At 40.6% G+C, this 25,514-nt stretch overlaps 3 protein-coding genes across 15 annotated transcripts in view; 1 reads left to right on the top strand and 2 right to left on the bottom strand.

Annotated features, from left to right (window-relative positions):
• The window catches only part of agla (amylo-alpha-1,6-glucosidase and 4-alpha-glucanotransferase a), a 33,786-nt gene extending 30,686 nt beyond the window's left edge, over positions 1-3,100 (bottom strand). For 2 of the 13 annotated variants that reach the window (XM_021589712.3, XM_090224976.1), the window contains exons 1-4: positions 2,945-3,100; positions 2,088-2,247; positions 415-625; positions 40-209 (exon numbers count right to left, since the gene is read on the bottom strand). In XM_021589712.3, the coding sequence (XP_021445387.3) occupies positions 40-209; positions 415-625; positions 2,088-2,172 (466 nt within the window). In that variant the 5' untranslated portion in view covers positions 2,173-2,247; positions 2,945-3,100. Of the gene's footprint in view, positions 1-39; positions 210-414; positions 626-2,087; positions 2,248-2,343 lie in introns of all 13 variants that reach the window. The other 11 variants (XM_021589713.3, XM_090224977.1, XM_036966042.2 and 8 more) reach the window with 9 other exon arrangements.
• Positions 3,101-8,024: 4,924 nt separating this feature from the next.
• LOC110508853 (uncharacterized) lies at positions 8,025-17,573 on the bottom strand. The gene is made up of 7 exons (XM_021589708.3): positions 17,066-17,573; positions 16,565-16,709; positions 16,088-16,183; positions 13,833-13,977; positions 9,288-9,433; positions 8,971-9,110; positions 8,025-8,625 (listed from the first exon to the last, which is right to left on the bottom strand). The coding sequence occupies exons 1-7, from the start codon at positions 17,163-17,165 to the stop codon at positions 8,471-8,473; spliced, it is 927 nt and encodes a 308-aa protein (XP_021445383.3). The 5' UTR covers positions 17,166-17,573; the 3' UTR covers positions 8,025-8,470.
• Positions 17,564-24,873, top strand: LOC110508854 (uncharacterized). Its single transcript, XM_021589710.3, has 5 exons — positions 17,564-17,708; positions 22,721-22,887; positions 23,779-23,880; positions 23,978-24,130; positions 24,231-24,873. The coding sequence occupies exons 1-5, from the start codon at positions 17,579-17,581 to the stop codon at positions 24,549-24,551; spliced, it is 873 nt and encodes a 290-aa protein (XP_021445385.1). The 5' UTR covers positions 17,564-17,578; the 3' UTR covers positions 24,552-24,873.
• The last annotated feature ends 641 nt before the right edge of the window (positions 24,874-25,514 follow it).

Below are 25,514 nucleotides of genomic sequence, written 5' to 3'. Positions count from 1 at the left end.
AAAGCAGGCTGGCATAAAGACGTCACCCTTCTCTCTCACCAGACTCTTTGGCCACCCTCAGTCTGGCTGGCCAGTCATCCAGGTGTCCCAGGCATTTGGACAGGTAGGTCTGGATGGTGATACAGTCCAGATGGACGTGGTGGTTGTCAGCCCCGGCACGCAGCACTGGGTCCACCACTATGTAGCCACCGCCTGACTTCTCCTCATGGCTGGGGGTGAAAACATGTAGAATATTTAATTATAGTGGTGATATCAAGCATTATATAAGGACAATAAATTATTATATGAAGACAATCTGGACAATGGTCCAACTTGAACATACAACACGAAGCTATAGTTGCTCAGTGATGTTGTGGCTCATGTAGAAATGCAATATGAATACTGGTCTCTATTACAATAGTGCTTAACTCTCACCCGTGACCAAAGTAGTATTGGTATGATCCAGCGATCTGTAGGTCTAGGGTGCAAAACTTGTCAGAGTCGTCCTCTCTTCCCATGGGGTTGTGCCAGGCCAGGGCCTGGAAGGTGTGACGATCAAAGTGTTTGCCCGGAGCAGGGTAGTTAGTGTGCACATGCACATGTTTTCCCTGGAGAGTAGGGCCCAGACGGAACTGGAGCTCAAAGCCTTAGAAGAAACATATAGTACAAACAGGCCTGAGAATACAATATATTTATATGATTGTATGCTGCAAGGCACATGGATCAAGTTACGTCCCCCCTTTCGCCATGCTTTTGAATGCACCACAAACTGACTACAATCCGTTTCAACCAACATTTGCTACTCATTCTCCAAAAAATGCAAGAAAGGAGATTTTGCACATTGCTATTAATGAACCAGCTAACACATTTGGGACCAGTTTCCCAGACACATATTTTGCCTAGTCCCGGAATACAAATAATCTTCAACTCTACATTGAGTTTGATTTTCAGTCTAGTACTTGGCTTAATCTGTGTAAACCACCCCTTAATCGGTGTAAACCACACCTTAAAGTCTAGTTGCCAGAGACCAGGGATGGGCGGCACATTTTTCTCACCACCACCATGGCAAAACAAGTAGAATTCTATGAAATTAGTTAGAACATTTCCAAATCTCTCTGTCCCATGGCAAACTATGTACAATTTCAGAAATGAACTCTAAAACTTCAAGTTATTTTCTCCACTGTCAAGAGGGGAGAGGGGGGCAACAAAATACTTCACTTAGGGCCCCCAAAAGGCTAGGGCCGGCTCTGATTGCATGTGTGGGTATGAATGTGGGTAGGTACGCAGACCCGAGAGCCACTGCGGCCCCCTCCCGCGATGAGTTTTTTGTGGCCCCCACCCCTTTAAAGTTGCCCATCCCTGCCCTAGACTATAAGTTATTGATAGATATAGGAATAACAATGAGTTGTCTGATCTCTGAAAATAGATTCTGCTGATAAGCTCAGCAGCAGCTGCCTTATCAAGTATGGTTGAGACTGCAACGCTGCAGTTGCTCAACTGGAGAAGTGGAGTGATACTGGATCTCCACTATTTCCTGTTGCTCTGCAACTGTACTTGTGGTTTATGAATATAATTTAGGCAATGAACAAGATTATTTGAATCATCTAAACCAGAATCTCTTCTTAAGGACGAAAACTATGTTGGCTTTGTCTCATAATAGTATCATGTTACCAGATATCACTGAATTAAAATTAATAATGGCTGGGATGAGGCTATTACGGATTGTGTATAACATCAGTGTTATCTAGAAAACGTTGATGCATTTGTATACTGGAAATCTTGGATGACCAACAGATGTCTGAATTCATGCAATAATTTGGTCTATATTAAACTAAAACAAGGCAACACTCACCTCACAAGAACAACAAAAAAACGACAAAATAACAAAATGTTCAAAAACTGCAATGCAACAATACAGGGAGGGACATGCCTGTGTCTGCCTGCAACCATACTCCCCATGGGCTATCTATAGAAACAGCACACTAGCAAATATTTCTACACGTCTCATGTTTAAATACCACCTTAACTGTAACGTTATTCTCATTCTCAATTAATCAATACCATGGTGGCCTAAGTCATGCATAAAAAGGGAAATAATGTCTAGGTACCTTGGTCCAGGCGGAAGAGTGTCCTTCCCAGCTGTTCCATATCGTTGAGGACCAGGACTCTGACTTGTTTTGTCTGGAGGGACATTTTGACTTTGCCTATATAGGTCGTCCTTTACTGTACTGGGGATGATGATATGGATTTTCTTTTTCCGAGAACCTCCTGTTGAAAAAAAATGTAATATGTCACCAGCCATCAACAACATATTTCAGCTGTCTAAAAATAGTTACATTTTAGCAGCCTATTGCAGTTTCTAACATAATATTGTTGACACGTTGTGACAGCTGAATGGTGTGGTTGAAATTGGACAACTGGATCCAGTTCTTAAAGATCAATGCATTTTGAATGTGATAATAGTCACTACAATGGTGAAGTTCTTAGAAGTGGAGCTGTCACTTGAGGCAATTGGCAGGCAGCCTTTTATCCAGAATTGGAAACCATGTAGCTAGCCAATGGTCCAGTTTAAATCCGGTCCATTATCAACTAAATTCGGCAGACCTAATTTTGAATCTTTTTCAGTTGTTCACTGCATGTATCCCACGGCTCCTCGCGTCCACAATGCGCGCATCACCAACACGCACTGTCAACAAACGCCCACTTGAAATTGCGCAGCGCATGAGTGTCCATATTTAAATCATAACTCATTCTGGATAAGGTCCAGAATTGAGTCGCTTAAAAGGCCAACCAGGCTATTAAATACTCGATCTACCGTGTCCAGTCTGTCGGCCACTCACTAAAGTATAAGGACCAAGCAGACAACCACAAAAACCTGAATCTGCAAGATGCGAAAACTGTACACACAATTGTGTTGAAACATTATGCGTAGCTTACAAACTATCGAAAATAAAAAGTTATGCACCTGTAACACCAAACTTTAAATACTCAACGCATCGTGAAAAGTTGCTTTCATGTAATTTGCAAAAATACAAAGTATCGGTATTTTTCCTGTATTGAAGAATAGGCTTGGCATCTGAGCAGGGGGGCGTGTCGATTTGCATCAACCTTTAACCCGACTACCGTACATTTACGAATATAAGCTGTATTATCATACTTTCTTGTAGACAGGTGCAATACAAATCTTACCTGTTTGACAACATTATATGGCCTTATTACAGCGCACCATTCGACTGAAACACCAAATGTTGCAATATAATTTATTAAATAAGAAACGATACAATATAGAACCGCGAACATGATTGCGCTGCTTCTACATGAAGAGGACGTGTGTTAGGTAACATGTAGGAAACATGACTGCACTGCAGAACTCAATAGAGTTCACGCGCTATAAAGAACGTTCACGATGGAGTAGTAAGGTGAAAGCAGTCCGAGAAGACGTGGCTGTAGACGAAATCCAAGGTGTGAAGTCGGGGAGATGGTTTTCCAACAGCAAGGCTCAGTGCAACATGGCAGTGTTGCCATTGTTTATAAAAAATATTATTTATAATGTCGAAATAAACAAGTCTCCAACCCTCATATCACAAACTGAAAATATATGTGTGTATATCAATGGAGACTGCTGAGGGCAGGACAGCTCATAATGATGGCTGGAATGGAGTGAATGTAATGGTATCAAACACATGAAACCATGTTTGATACCATTACATTCACTCCATTATACTCCATTCCGGCCATTATTATGAGCCGTCCTCCCCTCAGCAGCCTCCACCGGTGTATATTGTAGTATCAATTGGTGAGAGAGAGCCTCAAATATTGCATTCAATTGTACATATCCCCTTGGTTCCTGATTAAATCTTTGGTAATGTCTTTGGTAACGTTCGCATGGGTCAAACAAAAACACCCTAATGATTGGTTGACAACCCAGCTTCCCATAATGCAGGTGATGGCTGCAGGAGGAAGTTGGTGAAGAGCAACTTCCAAAATTTGCAGTCCACTGCAGTCAAAACTGAATGACCTTTGATCAAATGTTTTTTGTCAATTTCATGCAGTCTTCATGTCCACATAACTCTTTGTCCACTGATTGTCACCAAATTGACAAAAGTCATCCGCTCTAACACGCCCAATATTACTGTGTTTTCTATTTAATCATGTGGTATATATGTATTATTTTCTGCAGCTCATTTCACACTACAAGAACATTTCCAATTTTACTTATGGGCACGTTGACTGTGGGCACGTTGGAACGGATCACTTTTTTCAAGTCAGTCACCTCCTTTCAAAATGTGTTGCATTATGGGGATAGAAATTGTCCCGACTTCCGCCTACATGTCAACTGCATCAACTTCATCCTGCGGCCATTGACTGAATTGTGGAAGGCTCTATTGTCAACCAATCATGTTTTGTTTTTGTTTGACACCCAAACATAACCAAAGACATGACAGAAACAAACTTTGCAGAGATTCATGTATAGTGGATACATACAAATGAATGTGTTATTTGAGGCTGTCTCATTGAACACATTGAACACATATTTTAGTATGTCAGTGTGTGATATGGGGGTTGAAGTGTTTCTCGACATTACAAAGAAAAACTTGAATAAACAACTGCAACACTGCCATGTTGCACTGAGCCTTGCTGTTGGAAAACCACATCAGTGTCTGACTTTCAACTGTCGGAGATGCACCTCTCACCGACTACTCTCTTCGAGTTTTGTCTGCAGTCGGTTGTTTCAGCCTCACCATTCAAACGAGCCCTGTGTCATTATCTGATAAAGATGTATAGTTGAAGTCGTAAGTTTACATACAATCATTAAAACTAGTTTTTCAACCACTCCACAAATTCCTTGTTAACAAACTATAGTTTTGGCAAGTCGGTTAGGACATCTACTTTGTGCATGACACAAGTGATTTTTCCAACAATTGTTTACAGACAGATTTCACTTATTATTCACTGTATCACAATTCCAGTGGACCAGAAGTTTACATACATTAAGTTGACTGTGCCTTTAAACAGCTATGACAACAGCCAGTGAAAGTGCAGGGCGCCAAATTCAAAACAGAAATCTCATAATTAAAATTCCTCAAACATACATGTATCTTATACCGTTTTAAAGGTAATCTTGTTGTTAATCCCACCACAGTGTCCGATTTCAAATAGCCTTTACAGCGAAAGCACCACAAACGATTATGTTAGGTGACCACCAACTCACAGAAAAACCCAGCCATTTTTCCAGCCAGAGAGGAGTCACAAAAAGCACAAATAGAGATAAAATTAATCACTAACCTTTGATGATCTTCATCAGATGACACTCATAGGACTTCATGTTACACAATACATGTATGTTTTGTAAGTTCATATTTCTATAAAAACAATCTGAGTTTACATGTTCACTAGTTCCAAAAACATCCAGTGATTTTGCATAGCCACATCAATTCAACAGAAATACTCATCATAAATGTAGATGAAAAATACAAGTTATACACTTGGAATTATAGATATACCTCTCCTTAATGCAACCTCTGTGTCAGATTTCAAAAAAACTTTACGGAAAAAGCAAACCATGCAATAATCTGAGACGGCGCTCAGAAAATAAATACAATTATCCGCGATGTTGGAGTCAACAGAAAATCAGATTATAAATATTCCCTTACGTTTGATGATCTTCATCAGAATGCACTCCCAGGAATCCTAGTTCCACAATAAATGCTTGATTTGTTCGATAATGTCCATTATTTATGACCAAGTAGCTCCTTTTGTTAGGGCTTAGGTATACATATCCAAACGCTCGTACAGGTCCATCCGAACGTCGGACAAAAACTTCAAAAAGTTATATTACAGGTCGAAGAAACTTTTCAAACTAAGTGTAAAATCAATCTTTAGGGTGTTGTTATCATAAATCTTCAATAAAGCTCCAACCGGAGAATTCCTTTGTGTGTAGAGAAGCCATGGAACGCAGGTCGCTATCATGTGAATTGCGCATGACCAGCCCTTGGCTCTCTGCCAGACACCTGGCTCATTCAGCTCCACAACACAGTAGAAGCCTCATTCAAGTTTATAAAGACGGTTGACATCTAGTGGAAGCCTTAGGAAGTGCAACTTCATTCATATCCCACTGTGAATTCAATAGGGGCTGGGTTGAAAATCGATCAAACTCAGATTTCTCACTTCCCGTTTGGATTTTTTCTCAGGTTTCTGCCTGCCATATGAGTTCTGTTATACTCACATACATCATTCAAACAGTTTTAGAAACTTCAGTGTTTTCTATCCAATACTAATATGCATATATTGGCAACTGGGACTGAGGAACAGGCCGTTTCTCTGGGCACCTTTCATCCAATGTACTCAATACTGCCCCTGCAGCCATAAGAAGTTAACAAACTATAGTTTTGGCAAGTCGGTTAAGACATCTACCTTGTGCATGACACAAGTCATTTTTCTAACAATTGTTTACAGACAGAATATTTCACTGTATCACAATTCCAGTGGACCAGAAGTTTACATACACTAAGTTGACTGTGCCTTTAAATAGCTTGGAAAATGCCAGATGATGTAATGGCTTTAGAAGCTTCTGATAGGGTAATTGACATCATTTGAGTCAATTGGAGGTGTACCTGTATTTAACAAGCCTACCTTCAAACTCAGTGCCTCTTTGCTTGACATCGTGAGAAATTCAAAAGAAATCAGCCAAACACTCAGAAAAAAATATTGTAGACCTCCACAAGTCTGTTTCATCCTTGGGAGCAATTTCCAAACGCTTCATCTGTACAAACAATAGTACGCAAGTATAAACACCATGGGACCACGCAGCGGTCATACTGCTCAGGAAGGAGACTCATTCTGTCTCCTAGAGATGAACGTACTTTGGTGCGAAAAGTGCAAATCAATCCCAGAACAGCAAAGGACCTTGTGAAGATGCTGGAGGAAACAGGTACAAAAGTATCTATATCCACAGTAGAACGAGTCCTATATCGACATAACCTGAAAGGCCACTCAGCAAGGAAGAAGCCAGTGCTCCAAAACCGGCATACAATTGCCAGACTACAGTTTGCAACTGCACATGGGGACAAAGATCTTGCTTTTTGGAGAAATGTCCTCTCGTCTGATGAAACAAAAATACAACTGTTTGGCCATAATGACCATTGTCATGTTTGGAGGAAAAAGGGGGAGTCTTGCAAGCCGAATAACACCATTCCAACCGTGAAGCATGGGTGTGGCATCATGTTGTGGGGGTGCTTCACTGCAGGAGGGACTGGTGCACTTAACAAAATAGATGGCATGAGGATGGAAAATTGTGGATATATTGAAGCGAAATCTCAAGTCATCAGTCAAGAAGTTAAAGCTTGGTCGCAAATGGGTCTTCCAAATGGACAATGACCCCAAGCATACTTCCAAAGTTGTTGCAAAATGGCTTAAGGACAACAAAGTCAAGGTATTAGAGTGGCCATCACAAAGCCCTGACCTCAATCCCATAGACCATTTGTGGGCAGAACTGAAAAAAAATCATGTGCAAGCAAGGAGGCCTACAAACTTGACTCAGTTACACCAGCTCTGTCAGGAGGACTGGGCCAAAATTCACCCAACTTATTGTGGGAAGCTTGTGGAAGGCTACCCGACACGTTTGACCCAAGTTAAACAATTTAAAGGCAATGCTAACAAATACTAATTGAATGTATGTAAACTTCTGACCCACTGGGAATGTAATGAAAGAAATAAAAGCTGAAATAAATCACTACTATTATTCTGACATTTCACATTCTTAAAATAAAGTGGTGATCCTAACTGACCTAAAACAAGGAATTTTCACTAGGATTAAATATCAGAAATTGTGAAAAAATAAGTTTAAATGTATTTGGCTAAGGTGTATGTAAACTTCTGACTTAAACTGTATGTAATCATAGGGGGAAAAAAAATGTCCTAGCCCCACATCAACCATATAATAAAACATTAACATCCCATTTTATTTTAGCATTCCATCTTTCTACTCAAACTCAGTGTTTAGACTAATAGTTTCATCAAGTGAAAATAGCATTGTCAATACAGGATAGGCAAAATATGTTTATGTATCAGATCAATACAAAAGAGTAAGAATCAAGTAGAAAAAAAAAAAAAGTTACTTACACTTGAATTGTATGATTATTCAGTGCATTGATTAGTGTACAAATATCTCTTATTACATGTATTATAAACATAGAAAGTGTTATGCATTACAGTGTAGTGGAATGTTATGATTGGATGAACAGGTTTTTTAATACAGTGTGCGTAATACAGGATTATATGTTTTATGGGAAGCATAGGCTTTGACACTTCGTATCGTTTACAGATCGTACTATGTAGAAGACTACCAGTCTTCTACATGAATATCTTCATCTGTTTCTTGTCCAAACTGAATAATGAATGTGTATGGTTTAATATAGGCAATGTGTTATGTTATAGATTATTACGGTTTGACACTTTGTGAAAAGATGGTATTGTGGTATGTACCAGTCTTCTACATTAATATCTTATTCTGCTTCTTGTTCAGGCTGCTGGGCGAGATCAGAGCCTCCAGGCTCATGCCAGCGTACAGGGGCTGGTTCCGATTTCTCCTGAACACCAAGGCGACTCGCACCACCAGGAGCACACAGGAAACCACCAAGAGACAAACTGGAAGTGATAGAAGATGATCCTATTTATCTTTAACATGTATATTAGTTTCTAATATGATTTACGGAGAATAGCGAGGGAGGTTCTAAAACGTTTAAGTGTTTCACATGAAGAGAATTGAGCCCAGTCCAAAACGAAGCTAGACATTTCTTGTAGATCTGAAAGAATCTGTTGGGTCTAAGCAATATGGTGGGAACGCCATTTAGCCTATCACATGACTCGTGGAGCTATTGCTTACACACATCCAATCCTTTCAGATCTACAATATGTTTTCAGGTTTAGGAAACAAAGGTTGAAGTTTTACTTGGTAATAGATCTCTAGTCTGAGAGATGAGGCCTACTCACCCATGAAGATAGCGTTTGCGCTTGGTGCTGCAGGGTCATAGTGTTTGAACACATTCCCAACCAGAGCAAAGATCACCACAGGGTAAATAGTCAGGATGTACCTCACATGCTGATCCAGCAGGAAGTTCTCAATACCAAACCTACAATAAACACATTATGATACCATTGAAAGTGTGTGGCTGTGTGCTGAGTGTGAATTTACATTGGTAACGTCTATATAATTAACAAATAAAACATATGCATCACATGCCCAAAAATGTAATCAAAAGACGATGAGCCTGATTCTCATAAGACAGACGTTGTTAAACTGTGCTTACCATCCGATCACCTCCACCAGTAGGATACAGAGAGACACGGTGGCTGCAGTGCTATTTGCCACTCCAGAGAGGTCCAACACCAGGGTGAAGTTGATCAGAGTGGCGATGGTTGTCCATGTGGCATACAGGGCAATGCCATTCAGCACCTAAGATTTAAAAGGTTACTTGTATAAGACTGTAGAATTACTCATAAGAGGACAGAGGAAGGGATAGAGCAACTGAAAAAGTGGATTACCTAAAACATTACAATAGAATGATTATGTAAAGTAAAATGCAGTAGGATGGCCAGAGTTGTATGTGCTTTATGAAACTAATCTCAAGGGGTATGAAAGTATTTATACCCCTGGACTTATTCCACATTTTGTTGCGTTACAGCCTGAATACAAAATTGTTTTCTTTTTCCTCAACCTACTACACACAATACCACATAATGCCAAAGTAAATACGTGTTTTTAAAAATGTATTGAAAATGAAATCTCACACCTGGGTCAATACAAGTTAGAGTCATCTTTGGCAGTGATTACAGTTGTGAGCTTTCCACACCTGGGTTGTGCAACATCTGTCAAATTGGTATTCTCAGGTATTTCCATAATTAATCCGCTTGAAAATCTAACTCAGGGGCCTCCCGGGTGGCGCAGTGGTTAAGGGCGCTGTACTGCAGCGCCATCAGAGTGCCATCAGAGTCCCTGGGTTCGCGCCCAGGCTCGGTTGTAACCGGCTGCGACCGGGAGGTCCGTGGGGCGACGCACAATTGGCCTAGCGTCGCGCGGGTTAGGGCGGGCTTGGTCGGTAGGGGTGTCCTTGTCTCATCGCGCACCAGCGACTCCTGTGGCGGGCTGGGCGCAGTGTGCGCTAACCAAGGTGGCCAGGTGCACGGTGTTTCCTCCGGCGCATTGGTGCGGCTGGCTTCCGGGTTGGATGCGCGCTGTGTTAAGAAGCAGTGCGGCTTGGTTGGGTTGTGTATCGGAGGACGCATGATTTTCAACCTTCGTCTCTCCCAAGCCCGTACAGGAGTTGTAGCGATGAGACAAGATAGTAGCTACTACAACAATTGGATACCACAAAATTGGGGAGAAAAAGGGGTAAAAAAATAAATAATTCTAACTCAGCCAAACAGGAACATTCTTGGTAATCAACTCCGGCCTTGTTTTAGGTTATTGTTATTGAAAGTGTCTGGTGGAAAGCAGACTGAACCAGGATTCCAGGATTCCAATCCGTTTGCTTTTTATCCTGACAACAATTACAAGCATAGACATAACATGTAATGTGTTGAATTGGATTTGCTCCAAAATTAACACTTTGTTTTCAGAACAAAAAGTGAATTGCTTTGCCACATTTTTTGCAGCATTACTTTAGTGCCTTGTTGCAAATAGGATGCATGTTTTGGAATATGTTTATTCTGTAAAGGCTTCCTTCTTTTCACTCTGTCAATTAGGTTAGTATTGTGATGTAACTACAATATTGTTGCTCCATTCTCAGTTGTCCTAACACAGTCATTAAACTCTGTAACTGTTTTAAAGTCACCATTGGCATCATGGTGAAATCCCTGAGTGGTTTCCTTCCTCTCCGGCAATTGAGTTAGGAAGGACACCTGTATCTTAGTGACTAGGTGTTGTGAGATACCATCCAAAGTGTAATTAATAACTTTCCCATACTCAAAGGGACGTTCAATGTCTGCCTTGATTTTTTTGGGGGGGAACGCACTACCAATAGGTGCCCTTTTTTGCGAGGCATTGGAAAACCTCCTTGGTCTTTGTGGTTGAATCTGTTTGAAATCCCTTGCTCGACCTTACAGATAATTATACCGTATGTGTGGGGTACATGGATGAGGTAGTCAATAAAAAAAAAAAAAGAAACACTATTACTGCACACAGCGAGTCTTGCTATTTATTATGTGACTTGTTAAGCAAAGTTGTACTCCTGAACTTAAATTAGGCTTGCCAACAAAGGGTTTGAATACGTAATGACTCATTTTAGCTTTTCATTTTTAATTAATTTGTAATAATTTCTGAAAATATAATTCCACTATTACATTATGGTAGTGTGTAGGCCAGTGACAAATCTCAATTTAATCCATTTTAAGTTTCAGGCTGTACCATGACAAAATGTAGAAAAAGTCAAGGAGTGTGAATACTTTGAAGGCACTGTGATGAGTTCTGACTTCTAAACTTGAAATATTGTTAATCATCAGGTATCCTATGGAAAGGAGGAGGGCCACAGTCTGATTTCTACACCAGAAGTTAATGGTTATCTGTAGGAGGAATGTATATGGTTGCGGTCACTGATAAGGGTGGAGAACTATGGATTAGTGAGGAATGGGGGCTGAGGTCAAGTCACATTAAGGGAGAAGGAACAGTTTATTACCCGCATCACTTACATCTTTATTGCTAGGCAAGAAGTTAATGACATGGTCATTAGAGGGAAGGAGGAGACTTAACACAAATTGGAGTGGGTGGATACATAGTGGGGAGAACAAGTAATTGATAACCTGCAAAATTGGCAGTGTTTCCTACTTACAAAGCATGTAGAGGTCTGTAATTTTTATCATAGGTACACTTCAACTGCGAGAGACGGAATCTAAAACAAAAATCCATGCTTTGTAAGTAGGAAAACATGCAAAATCGGCAGTGTCTCAAATACTTGTTCTCCCCTCTGTAAATACAGTTGAAGTCTGGAATATTCCATACACCTTAGCCAAATATATTTAAACTCAGTTTCACAATTCGTGACATTTAATCCTACAAAAAAAAAAATCTGTCTTAGGTCAGTTAGGATCACCACTTTATTTTAAGAATGTGAAAATGTCAAAATAATATTAGAATGATTTCAGCTTTTATTTCTTTCACATTCCCAGTGGGTCAGTTTGCACACTCAATTAGCACTTGACCTTAAACAATTTAAACTTGGGTCAAATGTTTCAGGTAACTATCCACAAGCTTCACACTAATTTGGGTGAATTTTGGCCCATTCCTCCTGACAGAGCTGGTGTAGCTGAGTCAGGTTTGTAGGCCTCCTTGCTCGCACACGCTTTTTAAGTTCTGCCCACAAATTGTCTATGGGATTGAGGTCAGGGCTTTGTGATGGCCACTCCAATACCTTGACTTTGTTGTCCTTAAGCCATTTTGCCACCATTTTTTAAGTATGCAAGGGGTCATTGTCCATTGGGAAGACCCATTTGCATCCAAGCTTTAACTTCCTGACTGATGTATTGAGATGTTGCTTCAATATATCCACAATTTTCCTGCCTCATGACGCCATCAATTTTGTGAAATGCACCAGTCCCTCCTACAGCAAAGCACCCCCACATGATACTGCCACCCTCGTGCTTCACGGTTGGGATGGTGTTCTCGGCTTGCAAGCCTCCCCCTTTTTCCTCCAAACATAACGATGGTCATTATGGCCAAACAGTTCTATTTTTGTTTCATCAGACCAGAGGACATTTCTCCAAAAAGTACGATCTTTGTCTCCATGTGCAGTTGCAAACTGTAGTCTGGCAATTTTATGCCGGTTTTGGAGCGCTGGCTTCTTCCTTGCTGAGTGGCCTTTCAGGTTATGTCGATATAAGACTCGTTTTACTGTGGATATAGATACTTTTGTACCTGTTTCCTCCAGCATCTTCACAAGGACCTTTGCTGTTGTTCTGGGATTGATTTGCACTTTTCGCACCAAAGTACGTTCATCTCTAGGAGACAGAACGCATCTCCTTCCTGAGCGGTATGACAGCTGCGTGGTCCCATGGTGTTTATACTTGCGTACTATTGTTTGTACAGATGAACGTGGTAACTTCAGGCATTTGGAAATTGCTCCTAAGGATGAACCAGACATGTGGTCTCCAATGTTTTTTTTCCTGAGGTCTTGGCTGATTTCTTTTGATTTTCCCATGTCGTCAAGCAGAGGCACTGAGTTTGAAGGTAGGCCTTGAAATACATCCACAGGTACACCTCCAATTGACTCAAATTATGTCAGTTAGCCTATCAGAAGCTTTTAAAGCCATGACATCATTTTATGGAATATTCCAAGCTGTTTAAAGGCAGTCAACTTATTGTATGTAAACTTCTGACGCACTGGAATTGTGATAGTGAATTATAAGTGAAATAATCTGTCTGTAAACAATTGTTGGCAAAATGACTTGTGTCATGCACAAAGTAGATGTCCTAACAAACTTGCCAAAACTATAGTTTGTTAACAAGACATTTTTGGAGTGGTTGCAAAACAAGTTTTAATGACTCCAACCTAAGTGTATGTAAACGTCCGACTTCAACTGTACATGCACACACGCTGGTGGGAACATGTCTTTGCGTGTTCAGCTGTCTGGGTGAATTAACTTGGTTTTAGCTTTTATCTGTCTGTTTTTACCCTGTTTTTACCCTGTTATTTAGAACCTAACAACTGTAAGTGTTGCCATAAAACTAAATGGGATAAGTGAATTCTATGAAAAACAATACTCCGACTTGAGTTGGCTAAAGCACATCTGTGACCATGCTACAATCATGAGGACGGTGTGAGTCTAACAACTAACTCAATTAAGCCTCAAATTAAACTCACCAGCACCCGGATGCACCAAAGATCACTAGGTTGGTTCTGGCTGAGCCAGGCTCCGTAAACACTCAGCCCATAGCAGGAGAAAAATATCATAGAGTAGTTGGTGACAGCAATGATCCCCAGTATAATCAACGCAGCAGTCATCTGCCTGTGCGGAACAGTAAAAAAAAAAAAAAAAAGACTTCATTGATCCACAAGTTACCTTGGTGAAGAAAAAATAATAATAAATAAATAAATAAATTGTCTGCTCAAAACACCAGGTCAGCTAGCTGAGAACAAGTTCTCATTTACAACTGTGACCTGGCCAAGATAAAGCAAAGTAGTTAGACACATACAGAGTTCCACATGGAATAAACAAACAGTCAATAATACAGTAGAAAAGTCTATATACAGTATGTGCAAATTATATAGGATAAGGGAGGTAAGGCAATAATTATGCCATGGTGGCGAAGTAATTACAATATAGCAATTAAACACTGGAATGGTAGATGTGCAGAAGATGAATGTGCAAGTAGAGATACTGGGGTGCAAAGGAGCAAGATAAATAAATAAATACAGTATGGGGATGCGGTAGTTGGACAAGCTGGTGCTTAAAGCTAGTGAGGCAGATAGGAGTCTCCAGCTTCAGTGATTTTTGCAGTTCGTTCCAGTCATTGGCAGCAGAGAACTGGAAGGTAAGGCGGCCAAAGTAAGAATTGGCTTTGGGGGTGACTAGTGAGATATACCTGCAGGAGCGTGTGCTGCTGGGTGACCAGTGAGCTGAGATAAGGCGGGGCTTTACCTAGCAGAGACTTGTAGATGACCTGGAGCCAGTGGTTTTGGCTTCGAGTATGAAGCGAGGGCCAGCCAACGAGAGCATACAGGTCGCAGTGGTGGGTAGTATATGGGATTTTGGTGACAAAATGGATGCCACTGTGATAGACTGCATCCAATTTGTTGAGTAGAGTGTCGGAAGCTATTTTGTAAATGACATCGCCAAAGTCGAGGCTCGGTAGGATAGTCAGTTTTACGAGGGTATGTTTGGCAGCATGAGTGAAGGATGCTTTGTTGCGAAATAGGAAGCCGATTCTAGATTTAATTTTGGATTGGAGATGCTTAATGTGAGTCTGGAAGGACAGTTTACAGTCTAACCAGACACCTAGGTATTTGCAGTTGTCCACATATTCTCAGTCAGAACCGTCCAGAGTAGTGATGCTGGACGGGCGGGAAGGTGCGCAGCGATCGGTTGAAGAGCGTGCATTTAGTTTTACTTGCCTTTAAGAGCAGTTGGAGGCCACGGATGGAGAGTTGTATGGCATTGAAGCTCGTCTGGAGGTTAGTTAACACAGTGTCCAAAGGGCCAGAGGTATACAGAATTCATGTCCTACAATCTATAGGCCTGGTTTTTAATCACAGCATGATAGAGACCCACAGAAATACGATGAATCTCAATGGGTCCAATTATATGAACCTTGTGTCGTAACATTGTATTCATACATTATGCATTTCTATTTTAATTGTAAAGTAAAGAAGTTAAGGGGGGGAATGCTAGGCCTATGTGGTTCAACTTCTCTCAATGTTCTCTACAGACTGGCCGGGGCCCACAGTGTGGGTAGGTGTGGTATGGTTATAGTAACACCTTGACCACACCGTCCACATTACGTGTGCGAGCATTGCAAAATAAATTTACACAGATGTTATTCAATAATTTCAACCAAACTAATCACGCGTCAGTGTCTGTGTAGCGTAGCAAGGCGGTAAATATAACTTGGTTCTATTTAAGATACTCGACGGGCTGCAAATGCCCTCCTTATTGGTTATCAGGAAGATACAAACCCACGTGGATGACAAAGACAAACGAGGAGTGATTCATCAGAGATAACAAAAAAACAAACTAAGTTTCCCTTTTTATCTGTTGATTAATCGTCTGAGTAGAGAAACATAATTTTGTATGAATCTGGGTCCTTTTTAACCAACTATAAAGAGGACCATATGCATGTCAGGTTAAACAACCCAATGTTAATCTCCCAAAACAAACGAGCTAGCAACATGCATGTTTCAACCTGCCTGGAAATAAATATTGATTTTGATATTTTAACCTACATGTAATGATTGCGCCTGGTGGAGATAGGCAAAATGATCACGCGAACATTGGCGCAGGGCTGGTCTAGCCATGGTGGAAGTGGAGATGCAGTATTTTGCTTCCACCCATCTACTTAAAACAGGTTAGTCAGGCAACAGGAACTCATTAGTTTAGGTGTTAAAAGACTGTTACGCACTCTTGAACCCATAGGACAAGCCAGATCATGTTGAAGGCCATGTTGACTATCCAGGACACATAGAAACCGTACGGCAGCACAGAGAGGGTCCAGCTCCTGAGGAATTGAAAATAAAGTTGGCATCAGAACAAACATTCTACTGTAGGTTTTAAAAATGTTTTATTTAAAATGTAACCTTTATTTAACTAGACAAGTTAGTTAAGAACAAATTCTTATCAACAATGATGGCGCTGGGCCAATTATGCACCGCCCTATGGGACTCCCAATGACGGCCGGTTGTGCTGTAATACCTACATAACTATACATCTAATACATTAATTACTGCATTTCACTGTCTACGTGTTGATACTACAGCAGAAGGATGGGGTCCTAAAATAATAGAATACTATAGAATAGTAGCTTAAAAGATAGATGGCTGCATGGTTGAGCTATTGACTGATTGACTGATATAGGTAGGGTGAATAATTGTGTCTGTACCTTCTGTAGAGGAAGGAGATGACATAGATGAGCATGAGAGACAACCAGGTGTAGATGAGCCCCCAGATAGAAAAGGTCCATCCGGCCGGAGTTATGTCGGTTTCATACTTCTTGGAAATGTTCCCTGTACTCGAATGGAATGGTCCTAGGAGAGAGGAGATTGCAAAACAAGTACAGCAAAACTGTTAGGGAAACTAGTGTTGCATCAGTCAGTTATGTAGTCTCAAGCACCAGACTTCCTCCCCTGAGGACAAGGTTGTCATTGACTTTGTGTAATAGGGTGGCTTCTGCATGTCCCCTGCTAAACACAAAGCTAGAAACTTTTAATGCTTCTACTTAAGAATAGAATAATGTGCAGCTGTGCTGCCAATAAAATGTTATTTCCTGTCCTACAGTTTAGTATGAAAAGCCATATAGGAAGCGCTACACAGTTAAAACATAGCAAGTTACACAACACTGCGTTCACATGAGTTAGCGTTAGTTAAGTTACATGAGACTCACCCTTTCCAGCGCCTGCCATAGCATTAATTGCTAAAGCAGAAATGTAGATCAGCACAGACAGTGCAATGACCACAATACGAGGAAGGCTTCCATCTTCCATTATTGTTTAACTACACCAGCTACAGTGTATCTAGATAACTGGCTAGTCTAGTCGATAGATGATCTTGAAAGTCCACACTGGGTGGTGTTTGGTTGGGTAACAATATAAGGAGTGTAAACAATCTTCTTCGGGAATTTCTTGCCTGCTGCATGTCCACTGTCAACAATAGGCATAGCACCACCTGCTGTGCAGGAGAAGCATATACAAAAACAAAAGACTCAACTGGAATGGTTGTCTTATTTTCACTGTCCATGTGTCAAATGATAAATCCCCAAATAATATGAGTTAACATTTTTGGTGTTATCAAATCAAAGAACACGCTGACTTGCTTTATTCGGCCAAGTAGTTGCAAAGTAGGAAGCACCATCATCCAACCAATCAGATGAGGCAGTGATAGCCCCGTCATTTTCAAAATGGCAGCAACATTGCAAATAAGCGAGTTTGATAGTGAAGACCAAATAACTAAAGAAATAGCAAAACAAGAAGAGACAACGTCGTTGAAATACATAATATTGCGCAAAGACAAACGTTTTGGGCGAAAGGGTAAGCTAGTTGCCTATCACCGTCTGATGTACTAGGCTACTTACTCCCGGGGCGAAGTGGCTAACGTTATCAATATGGTTTAACGTTAGCTAGTTAGTACACTGTGGCCATGCTGAGCTGGTGTAGGTAGACCACTGGGGTATACAGTAACAAATAACGATGTAGACATGCTGTGGGAATAACTAGCAAACTAGGTCTGTAGCTTTTTGTCTGGTTATTTAGTAAAGGACTGCCTCTTCCTCCACATCTTAAAATGAGCTAACGCTAGCTAGCAGATTGTAACCAGGGTTGCCATGTCCCCGCTTCTTTTGCCAAATTTGGCTACTTGAAAACGATGTCGCGGATAAATGTATTGGTGGCGGGTTTTTGGCCTACTTCTAATTGGCACCGCGGCATCTTATTTAGATATCTATTTGTAACTAGCTGCTGCTGACTATCAGGCAATGTGCAGGTTGATAGCCAGAGAGAGAGAGAGAGAGGGGGGTGCGCGCGCTTTGAGAGTGCTGCAACTGAGAGTGCTGCACATCAACACAACTTACTTTTTTTTTTTTTACCAGTTGGTAGGCTAAGAATGTCTCCACAATGACACTTTTTCCATAAAACTATAACAGCGACAAAGCTCTTTAGATAAATTCACTAAAAAATGTGGTTTAAAGTAAACTACATTCAAATGTCGACTTTTCTCATGGTTAACCATTTAGTCATGTTCAGTTCCAGGGTCTGGAGCGCTGCGCGAGTGGAAATGTGATATTATCGAACTCCCTCACGTGCTTCTGTTATGGGAGAAAAGTCCAATGAAAATGACCTTGAATGTTGAGAATGATAGGCTACATTTGGATCTGTTGGAGGCTATTAATTGCAATGCCATTCGGCTACTGTAGCCTACCATTTGATACAGTACAATAAATATGTTGAAATCACTGGAGTCATTGCAAATCCATTTGTCACTTGTGTAGCCTAGCCGGAGCTGGCAAACAGAATTAATAGCCTATAACTCCGTTTTTGTTGTTGTAGCCTTGTGTTATGCAATTATTTATGGCCATGTTTAGTTAATTAAATTGGAAGTTATCAATTGTGATCATGGTTACAGCTCTATCGCGAATATATCTGTCCACATTTAATGTCAGTTTCATTGTGGACTTTTCCCTGAAATGAGAGCCTATAGCCCCTGGAAGGACATCTGCATCTAGCTCAGTAAACCATGTCAAAGTTGAATTGCAATTATAACCCCATATTTTAGTAATTAGCCTATGCCTATTGAAATAACAAGTCAATCTCGCAAAGAGGCCATTTATAACAGATTGTAGTCTTAACATCTGGCACATAATGAAGGCACAATTGCCAGAAAATTGCCTAACATTGGTTTTTTGAAGTTCTTACAAGTGTTTCCTGCACAGAGATTGAGACCCTCTGTCCAAGTTATCACTCACTTTCCCATAGGATTTATCTATAGTTATGCGCATGCACAAACTAGACTTATTTACAATTAGAAACTGGGTTTGAGCCCTGAATTCATATTGGTTGAAAGCCATGGCATATCAGACGGTGTACTATGGGAATGACCATTTAAACATTTTTACAATTCTAATTAAATTGTTAACCCGTTTATAATAGCAATAAGGCTCCTCAGGGATTAGTGGTATATGACCAATATACCATGGCTAAGGGCTATTTCCAAGGAATGTACCCTTAGCTGTGGTATATTGTCCATCTACCATGTCCTAGGACCTTATTGTTTAATCATGGCAGTCAAAACAAGTTAATTTTTCATCAATGGGATGTCAACTTATCTGGGGAGTTTAATAAGGGAAGTTTCTTGTGACATTCTTAAACTTGCAATATTTTTTTTCTGGTGGAAAACAACATTTTCCTTCATTGCCTACGTGGTTAAATTGTCGATATTCCTTATTTCGCTCAATAATGTTATGGCAAAAGGGTCTCATGGATAAATGTGGCAACACCTCATGCTGCAATTTTTTTTTTGGGGGGGGGGGCTAATTCTCAGGCCTTGTGGGAAGGTTTTCAGGGGTCATTGGGCAGGAAATTTTAGTTGGACCTGGCAAAACTGATTAATGGTCATGACTAGACTGGCTCCTAGGTTAGGAGAATTAGGCTCAGAAAAGGGTAAACTAAAATGCTAAACATTTCAACTTTAAGTTAATTTGACAAAAGCGCGATGCCTTCTAGCTATGTCCATTTGATAATGGGCTAGAGGTTGTCACTAGTTACCACAGCCACAAAGACATACTTGTTAGTTTTTTTTGTTAGAAAACGGCAATAATCATCACTTGCGATACAGCTTTCAAAACATATGGCCTCTTTCATCAGCGAGAAAGAATCCTTCAAATAAAAAAAATCTATACTTACTGTAGCAGTTTTGCACAGATCCGTACAGCTATGGGTGCCTTTAGTTGACAAAACTACACTTCCTCTAAACTTCGAGTTACGCTTACACACGTGTTTAGAGCATGTGAGATAGCTAGTGGCTTGTGAAAGTATTCACCCCCCCCTAACTTTTGCCGCAATTACAGCTGCAAGTCTCTTGGGGTATGTCGCTATAAGCTTGGCACATCTAGCCACAGATTTTTGCCCGTTCTTTAAGGCGAAACTGCTCCAGCTCCTTCAAGTTGGATGGGTTCCGCTGGTGTACAGCAATCTAAGACATACCACACATTCTCAATTGGATTGAGATCTGGGCTAGGCCATTCCATAACTAGGCCATTCCAAGACATTTAAATGTTTCCCCTTAAACCACTCAAGTGTTGCTTTAGCAGTATGCTTAGGGTCATTGTCCTGCTGGAAGGTGAACCTCCGTCCCAGTCTCAAATCTCTGGAAGACTGAAACAGGTTTCCCTCAAGAATTTCCCTGTATTTAGCGGCAACCATCATTCCTGACCAGTGTCCTAGTCCCTGCCGATGGAAAAACATCCCCACAGCATGATGCTGCCACCACCATGGGATTATGTTCTCAGGGTGATGAGGTGTTGGGTTTGTGCCTGACAGTTTTCCTTGATGGCCAAAAAGCTTAATTTTAGTCTCATCTGACCAGAGTACCTTCTTCCATATGTTTGGGGAGTCTTCCACATGCCTTTTGGCAAACACCAAACATGTTTGCATATTTTCTTTAATTAATGGCTTTTCTGGCCACTCTTCCATATAGCCCAGGTCTGTGGAGTGTACAGCTTAAAATAGTCCTATGGACAGATACTCCAATCTTCGCTGTGGAGCTTTGCAGCTCCTTCAGGGTTATCTTTGGCTCTTTGGTGCCTCTCTGATTAATGCCCTCCTTGCCTGGTCCGTGAGTTTTGGTTGGTGGGTGGCCCTCCATTAGCAGTTTTGTTGTGGTGCCATATTCTTAATTTTTTTAAATAATAGATTTAATGGTGCTCTGTGGGATGTTCAAAGTTTTAGATACTTTTTTATAACCCAACCCTGATATTTACTTCTCCACAACTTTATCCCTGACCTGTTTGTAGAGCTCCTTGGTCTTCATGGTGGTGTTGCAGACTCTGGGGCCTATCAGAACAGGTGTATATAAACTGAGATCATGTGACAGATCATGTGACACTTAGATTGCACACAGGTGGACTTTATTTAACATATTGTGTCACTTCTGAAGGTAATTGGTTGCACCAGATCTTATTTAGGGGTTTCATAGCAAATGGGGTGCATACATATGCGCACACCACTTTTCAGCTTTTTATTTTATAGTAAATTCTTCATTTCACTAAATCAATTTGGACTATTTTGTGTATGTCCATTACATGAAATCTGAATAAAAATCAATTTAAATTATAGGTTGTAATGCAACAAAATAGGAAAACCGCTAAGGGGGATGAATACTTTTGCAAGGCACTGTAATTAGAATAGGTGGTCGCCTCGTCTTCTGTCTGTTTTCCGTAAACATGCGCTGAAACATGGAGATATGGCCGTATGGGAATGCTAAACCAAACCTTATCAATGATATGTAAGATAAGGTCCTTATGCTTCCAAAACTGTACTGGAAGTGATATGTTAATGTTCAGATTGAGCGGCGTGCTCTTAACAAAACTTCCTTGTATAGAAGACACCTTCATCCAATGAATTATCTGTAATGTAATGGAACTGAGAGTCATGATCAAGGACTAGCCTTACAGGAGCTGTTGATATGGTGAATCTCCTTTTAAGTCCTTTTTATTTAACTAGGCAAGTCAGTTAAGAACAAATTATTATTTACAATGACTGCCTACCCCGGCCAAACCCTCTCCTAACCTGGATGATGCTGGGCCAATTGTGCACTGCCTTATGGGACTCCCAATCATGTCCGGTTGTGATATAGCCCGCGATCAAACCCAGGTCTGTAGTGACGCCTCTAGCCTTAGACCGCTGCACCTCTCAGGATCCAAGGAAGCAGCCATTCACCAGCTTTTCAAGTTTAATAATGAGAAAATATGCTAGATAGTCACCAGGTATGGAGTTTAGATTGCTATCATCAAGCTACATACAACCTAAAAAAATGCCTCTTTGTCACCTCCATTGTATTGAGCTGTTGCAGACTCCCGATCATTTTCTAAATTCATACAAACCCCCTGCAGCTAGACATGGACGTTTAGAAGACATTGGTTGTCTGAGTCAGGAAGTATCAACACGTTAAGGTTGGTCAAATGATCTGTGTCACACCAAACATTACCTATCTAATAACACTCAGCCAGCCAGCTGGAACAGACAATATTTTTAATAGTTGCTAGCATATGGGATTATATTCCAAGCACAGAGGAGTTCTTGGATAGAGAAACGTTGCTACTTTATTTATTTTTGCATTTAGCAGACGCTTTTATCCAGAGCGGCTTACAGGAGCAATTAGGGTTAAGTGCCTTGTTCAAGGGCACATCCACATATTTTTCACCTAGTCGGCTCGGGGCGTCGAACCAGCAACCTTTCGGTTACTGGCCCAACGTGCTTAACTGCTAGGTTACCTGCCGCCCTACGTTAGTTTCCCAATAGTAATATATCCGTTTCTTGTCCTTCGACAGATGCACACCCTTTGGAAGGAAAGAAGATCAGCTGGGAGGTAAAAAGTCACCCATTCAATGGAGTTCCATTTCAGGTTGTGGGAACAAGCACATATGAATGCCATCAGGGGAAAGACCGACAAGTAAAAGCTAAAGAGAAACATGCTGCTAAAATGAACAAGAAGGCGGTAAGTTCAAAGTCGGATTGCTGTCATTTCTACCATACACTTTTGCAACATTAATTTAATTTCAATAATGTTGAAGTGTACTAGGCTAACTAACAATAGACTGTAACTCAATGAAATAGAAGATTGGACGTTAAATGGGTTTCCTGACCCTATGTGGTCACTAAAGAAAGATCCCATGGCACTTATTGCAAGAGTAGCCTCTGGCTAAAATCCAATTCCCAACCAGGCCTCATTCCATTATCATTCTTGTAATTGGCATATATATATATATATATCACTCCTCGTCTCTCCACCATGATAGCTAATGTGTGGTGAGCAGTCTGGCTCAAAATGGTAGTGGGCGAGATACAGGTAACTGCCAAATAAAAGGAAACACGAGTAAATGAGGGATAATAAGTATATTGAATGTAGTTGCTTCCACACAGATGTGGTTTGTGAGTTAATTAAGTAATTATCATCCCATCATGCTTAAGATCATGTATAATAAATACCCAGTTGCCCATTATTTTGGCTAGCATGATTAGAAAAAGAGATCTGCAACTTTGAAAGAGGGGTCTCAAAGAGGTATAGGGGCTGTCTCTGTCACCAGATCTCAACCCAATTGAACATTTATGGGAGATTCTGGAGCGGTGCCTGAGACACCGTTTTTCACCACCACCAAATGATGTTGCCTCCCTCCAAATACACTTGTAGAATCTATGCCAAGGCGCATTGAAGCGGCTCTGGTGGCCCAATGCCCTATTAAGAAACTTGGTGTTTCCTTTATTTTGGCAGTTACATATAAATTGGTGGATGAGGTGAGTTCCCCCTACACAGTAAAGTGCTTCAGTTGTCTCAAATTGCTATATAAGTCCAATCAATTATTATTAAATGTTTTGCCACCTTCCATAGCTTGAAGACCATGCCTTAAAGAGACGGAAACAAAATACAAAGAAGGTGGACTGCAAGGCTTTAATAAACATCGCCCACATTATCCGCTTTCCTGGTTTTAAGGTAAATATGAAGAACTATCATGGTTTAGCCCTGTAGCTGACCGTCTAATGCTGTACATAACAGTACACATTTAACAAGCATGTTATTTCCTGTCTAGATTGAGGAGAGTACTGTGCGCTCTAAAAAGGAGGCCTCAAAAGATCTGAAGGCAGCTCTAAGTGAAAAACCAAGCTCTGTGAAGGCAGAGGTTGTCTACTGTGTCAGGTTCCCCTCTCTCTCTGAGCATAGCTCACACGCACTTGTTGGTGAGGTATGTGTGTATGTATATGCAAGCTGTCCTACCTAAGAATGATATACATTTTTTTAAAAATAAATTACTCTGTGATAAACCCATGTTCTTTATCCCAAAGAGGTCCTCTAAGAAGAACTTGAAGATGTTGCAGAAGCAATGTGCAGGCTATCTAAAAGAAATCACAGACCTCACCTATCATCTTCAAGATGAACAGTATATGGCTGGCCTGTCTTCACATCTGCAAAGCCTATTGCAGGAAATGAAAGGACTTGTCCCACAGGATAAAGATCTCACACTGACCCTTTCCCCAAGGAAGAGAAAGGCTGAGGAGGACATGGCCACCCTACCAACCCAGGGAGCATCGCAACCTTTCACCGACAGTGTAGGACAGCATGCAGATTTACAGAACACATGCGAAGAACCATGTTTGCCAAACTGAGTGTGGAGTGAGATTGCTTGTAGGCAGGGAGCCTAGGGTGCCGGAGGATGGCAGTGTGTGTGTGTGTATATATGTGTTGAGTCTGTTTTTTTTGGTTTTTTTTCCCAGAATATTTTATTTTTGAGAGCTGGGTTTTGTGGTAACCCAAGCCTGCCAGCATACTTGTACCATTTTAATATTAATTGTAATAAAATAAAAATACATTTGGGTGATAATCCTGTATGCAGTGGTGGAAAAATTACCCAATTGTCATACTTGAGTAAAAGTAAAGATGCCTTAATAGAAAATGAAAGTCACCCAATAAAAAACTACTTCAGTAAAAGTCTAAAAGTATTTGGTTTTAAATATACTTAAGTATCAAAAGTAAATGACTGCTAAAATATATTTAAGTATCGAAAGTAAAAGTATAAATCATTTAAAATTCCTTATATTAAGCAAACCAGACAGCACTATTTTCTTGTTCTTTTTATTTATTTATGGATAGCCAGGTGCACACTCTAACACTCAAGACATAATTTACAAAGGAAGCATTTGTGTTTAGTGAGTCTGCTAGATCAGTAAGGATGACCAGGGATTAGTTATGTGTGAATTGGAAAAATGTTCTGTCTTGCTAAACATTCAGAATGTAATACTTTTGGGTGTAACGGAAAGCATATATTATTTGATGATGTTGAAATGGTGCTGGAATAGTGGAGGCAGCTCCTGTTTTCTTTGTGACTTGTGATAACACTCTGTGGTTCTAAATCAATAGTTGTTTACTAGTCCAAAAATGTCGGAAACATTAACCTGCTTGACCTGCTGTAGGTCATTTAATACCACATGCTTTATGGACTTCACCAGACAGCTGTTGCTCTCCGGTTTTGTGATGAAACAAAGGTGTGTTTGAATTTGTACTGTCCCAGCCCTGGCTATACTTCAGCCCATAATGGCCTCTCAGACCTTCTCCAGGTAACGCCCAACTGT

This window comes from Oncorhynchus mykiss, chromosome 28 (genome assembly GCF_057628025.1).
Source record: "Oncorhynchus mykiss isolate SJ-2025 chromosome 28, ASM5762802v1, whole genome shotgun sequence".
Taxonomy (NCBI): Eukaryota; Metazoa; Chordata; class Actinopteri; order Salmoniformes; family Salmonidae; genus Oncorhynchus; species Oncorhynchus mykiss.
This window is presented reverse-complemented; position numbering and strand designations above follow the sequence as displayed.

What these genes read in the sequence shown, in the direction of transcription:
- LOC110508854 (XM_021589710.3), top strand. Translation starts at nt 17,579, where the DNA reads ATGGCAGCAACATTGCAAATAAGCGAGTTTGATAGTGAAGACCAAATA. An exon ending in TCCGCTTTCCTGGTTTTAAG is followed by an intron (nt 23,881 to 23,977) that starts GTAAATATGAAG and finishes TTTCCTGTCTAG; the next exon opens with ATTGAGGAGAGTACTGTGCG. An exon ending in CACACGCACTTGTTGGTGAG is followed by an intron (nt 24,131 to 24,230) that starts GTATGTGTGTAT and finishes TTTATCCCAAAG; the next exon opens with AGGTCCTCTAAGAAGAACTT.
- LOC110508853 (XM_021589708.3), bottom strand. Translation starts at nt 17,165, where the DNA reads ATGGAAGATGGAAGCCTTCCTCGTATTGTGGTCATTGCACTGTCTGTG. An exon ending in ATCTCCTTCCTCTACAGAAG is followed by an intron (nt 16,184 to 16,564) that starts GTACAGACACAA and finishes TCAATTCCTCAG; the next exon opens with GAGCTGGACCCTCTCTGTGC. An exon ending in CTGGTGGAGGTGATCGGATG is followed by an intron (nt 9,111 to 9,287) that starts GTAAGCACAGTT and finishes TGTTTATTGTAG; the next exon opens with GTTTGGTATTGAGAACTTCC.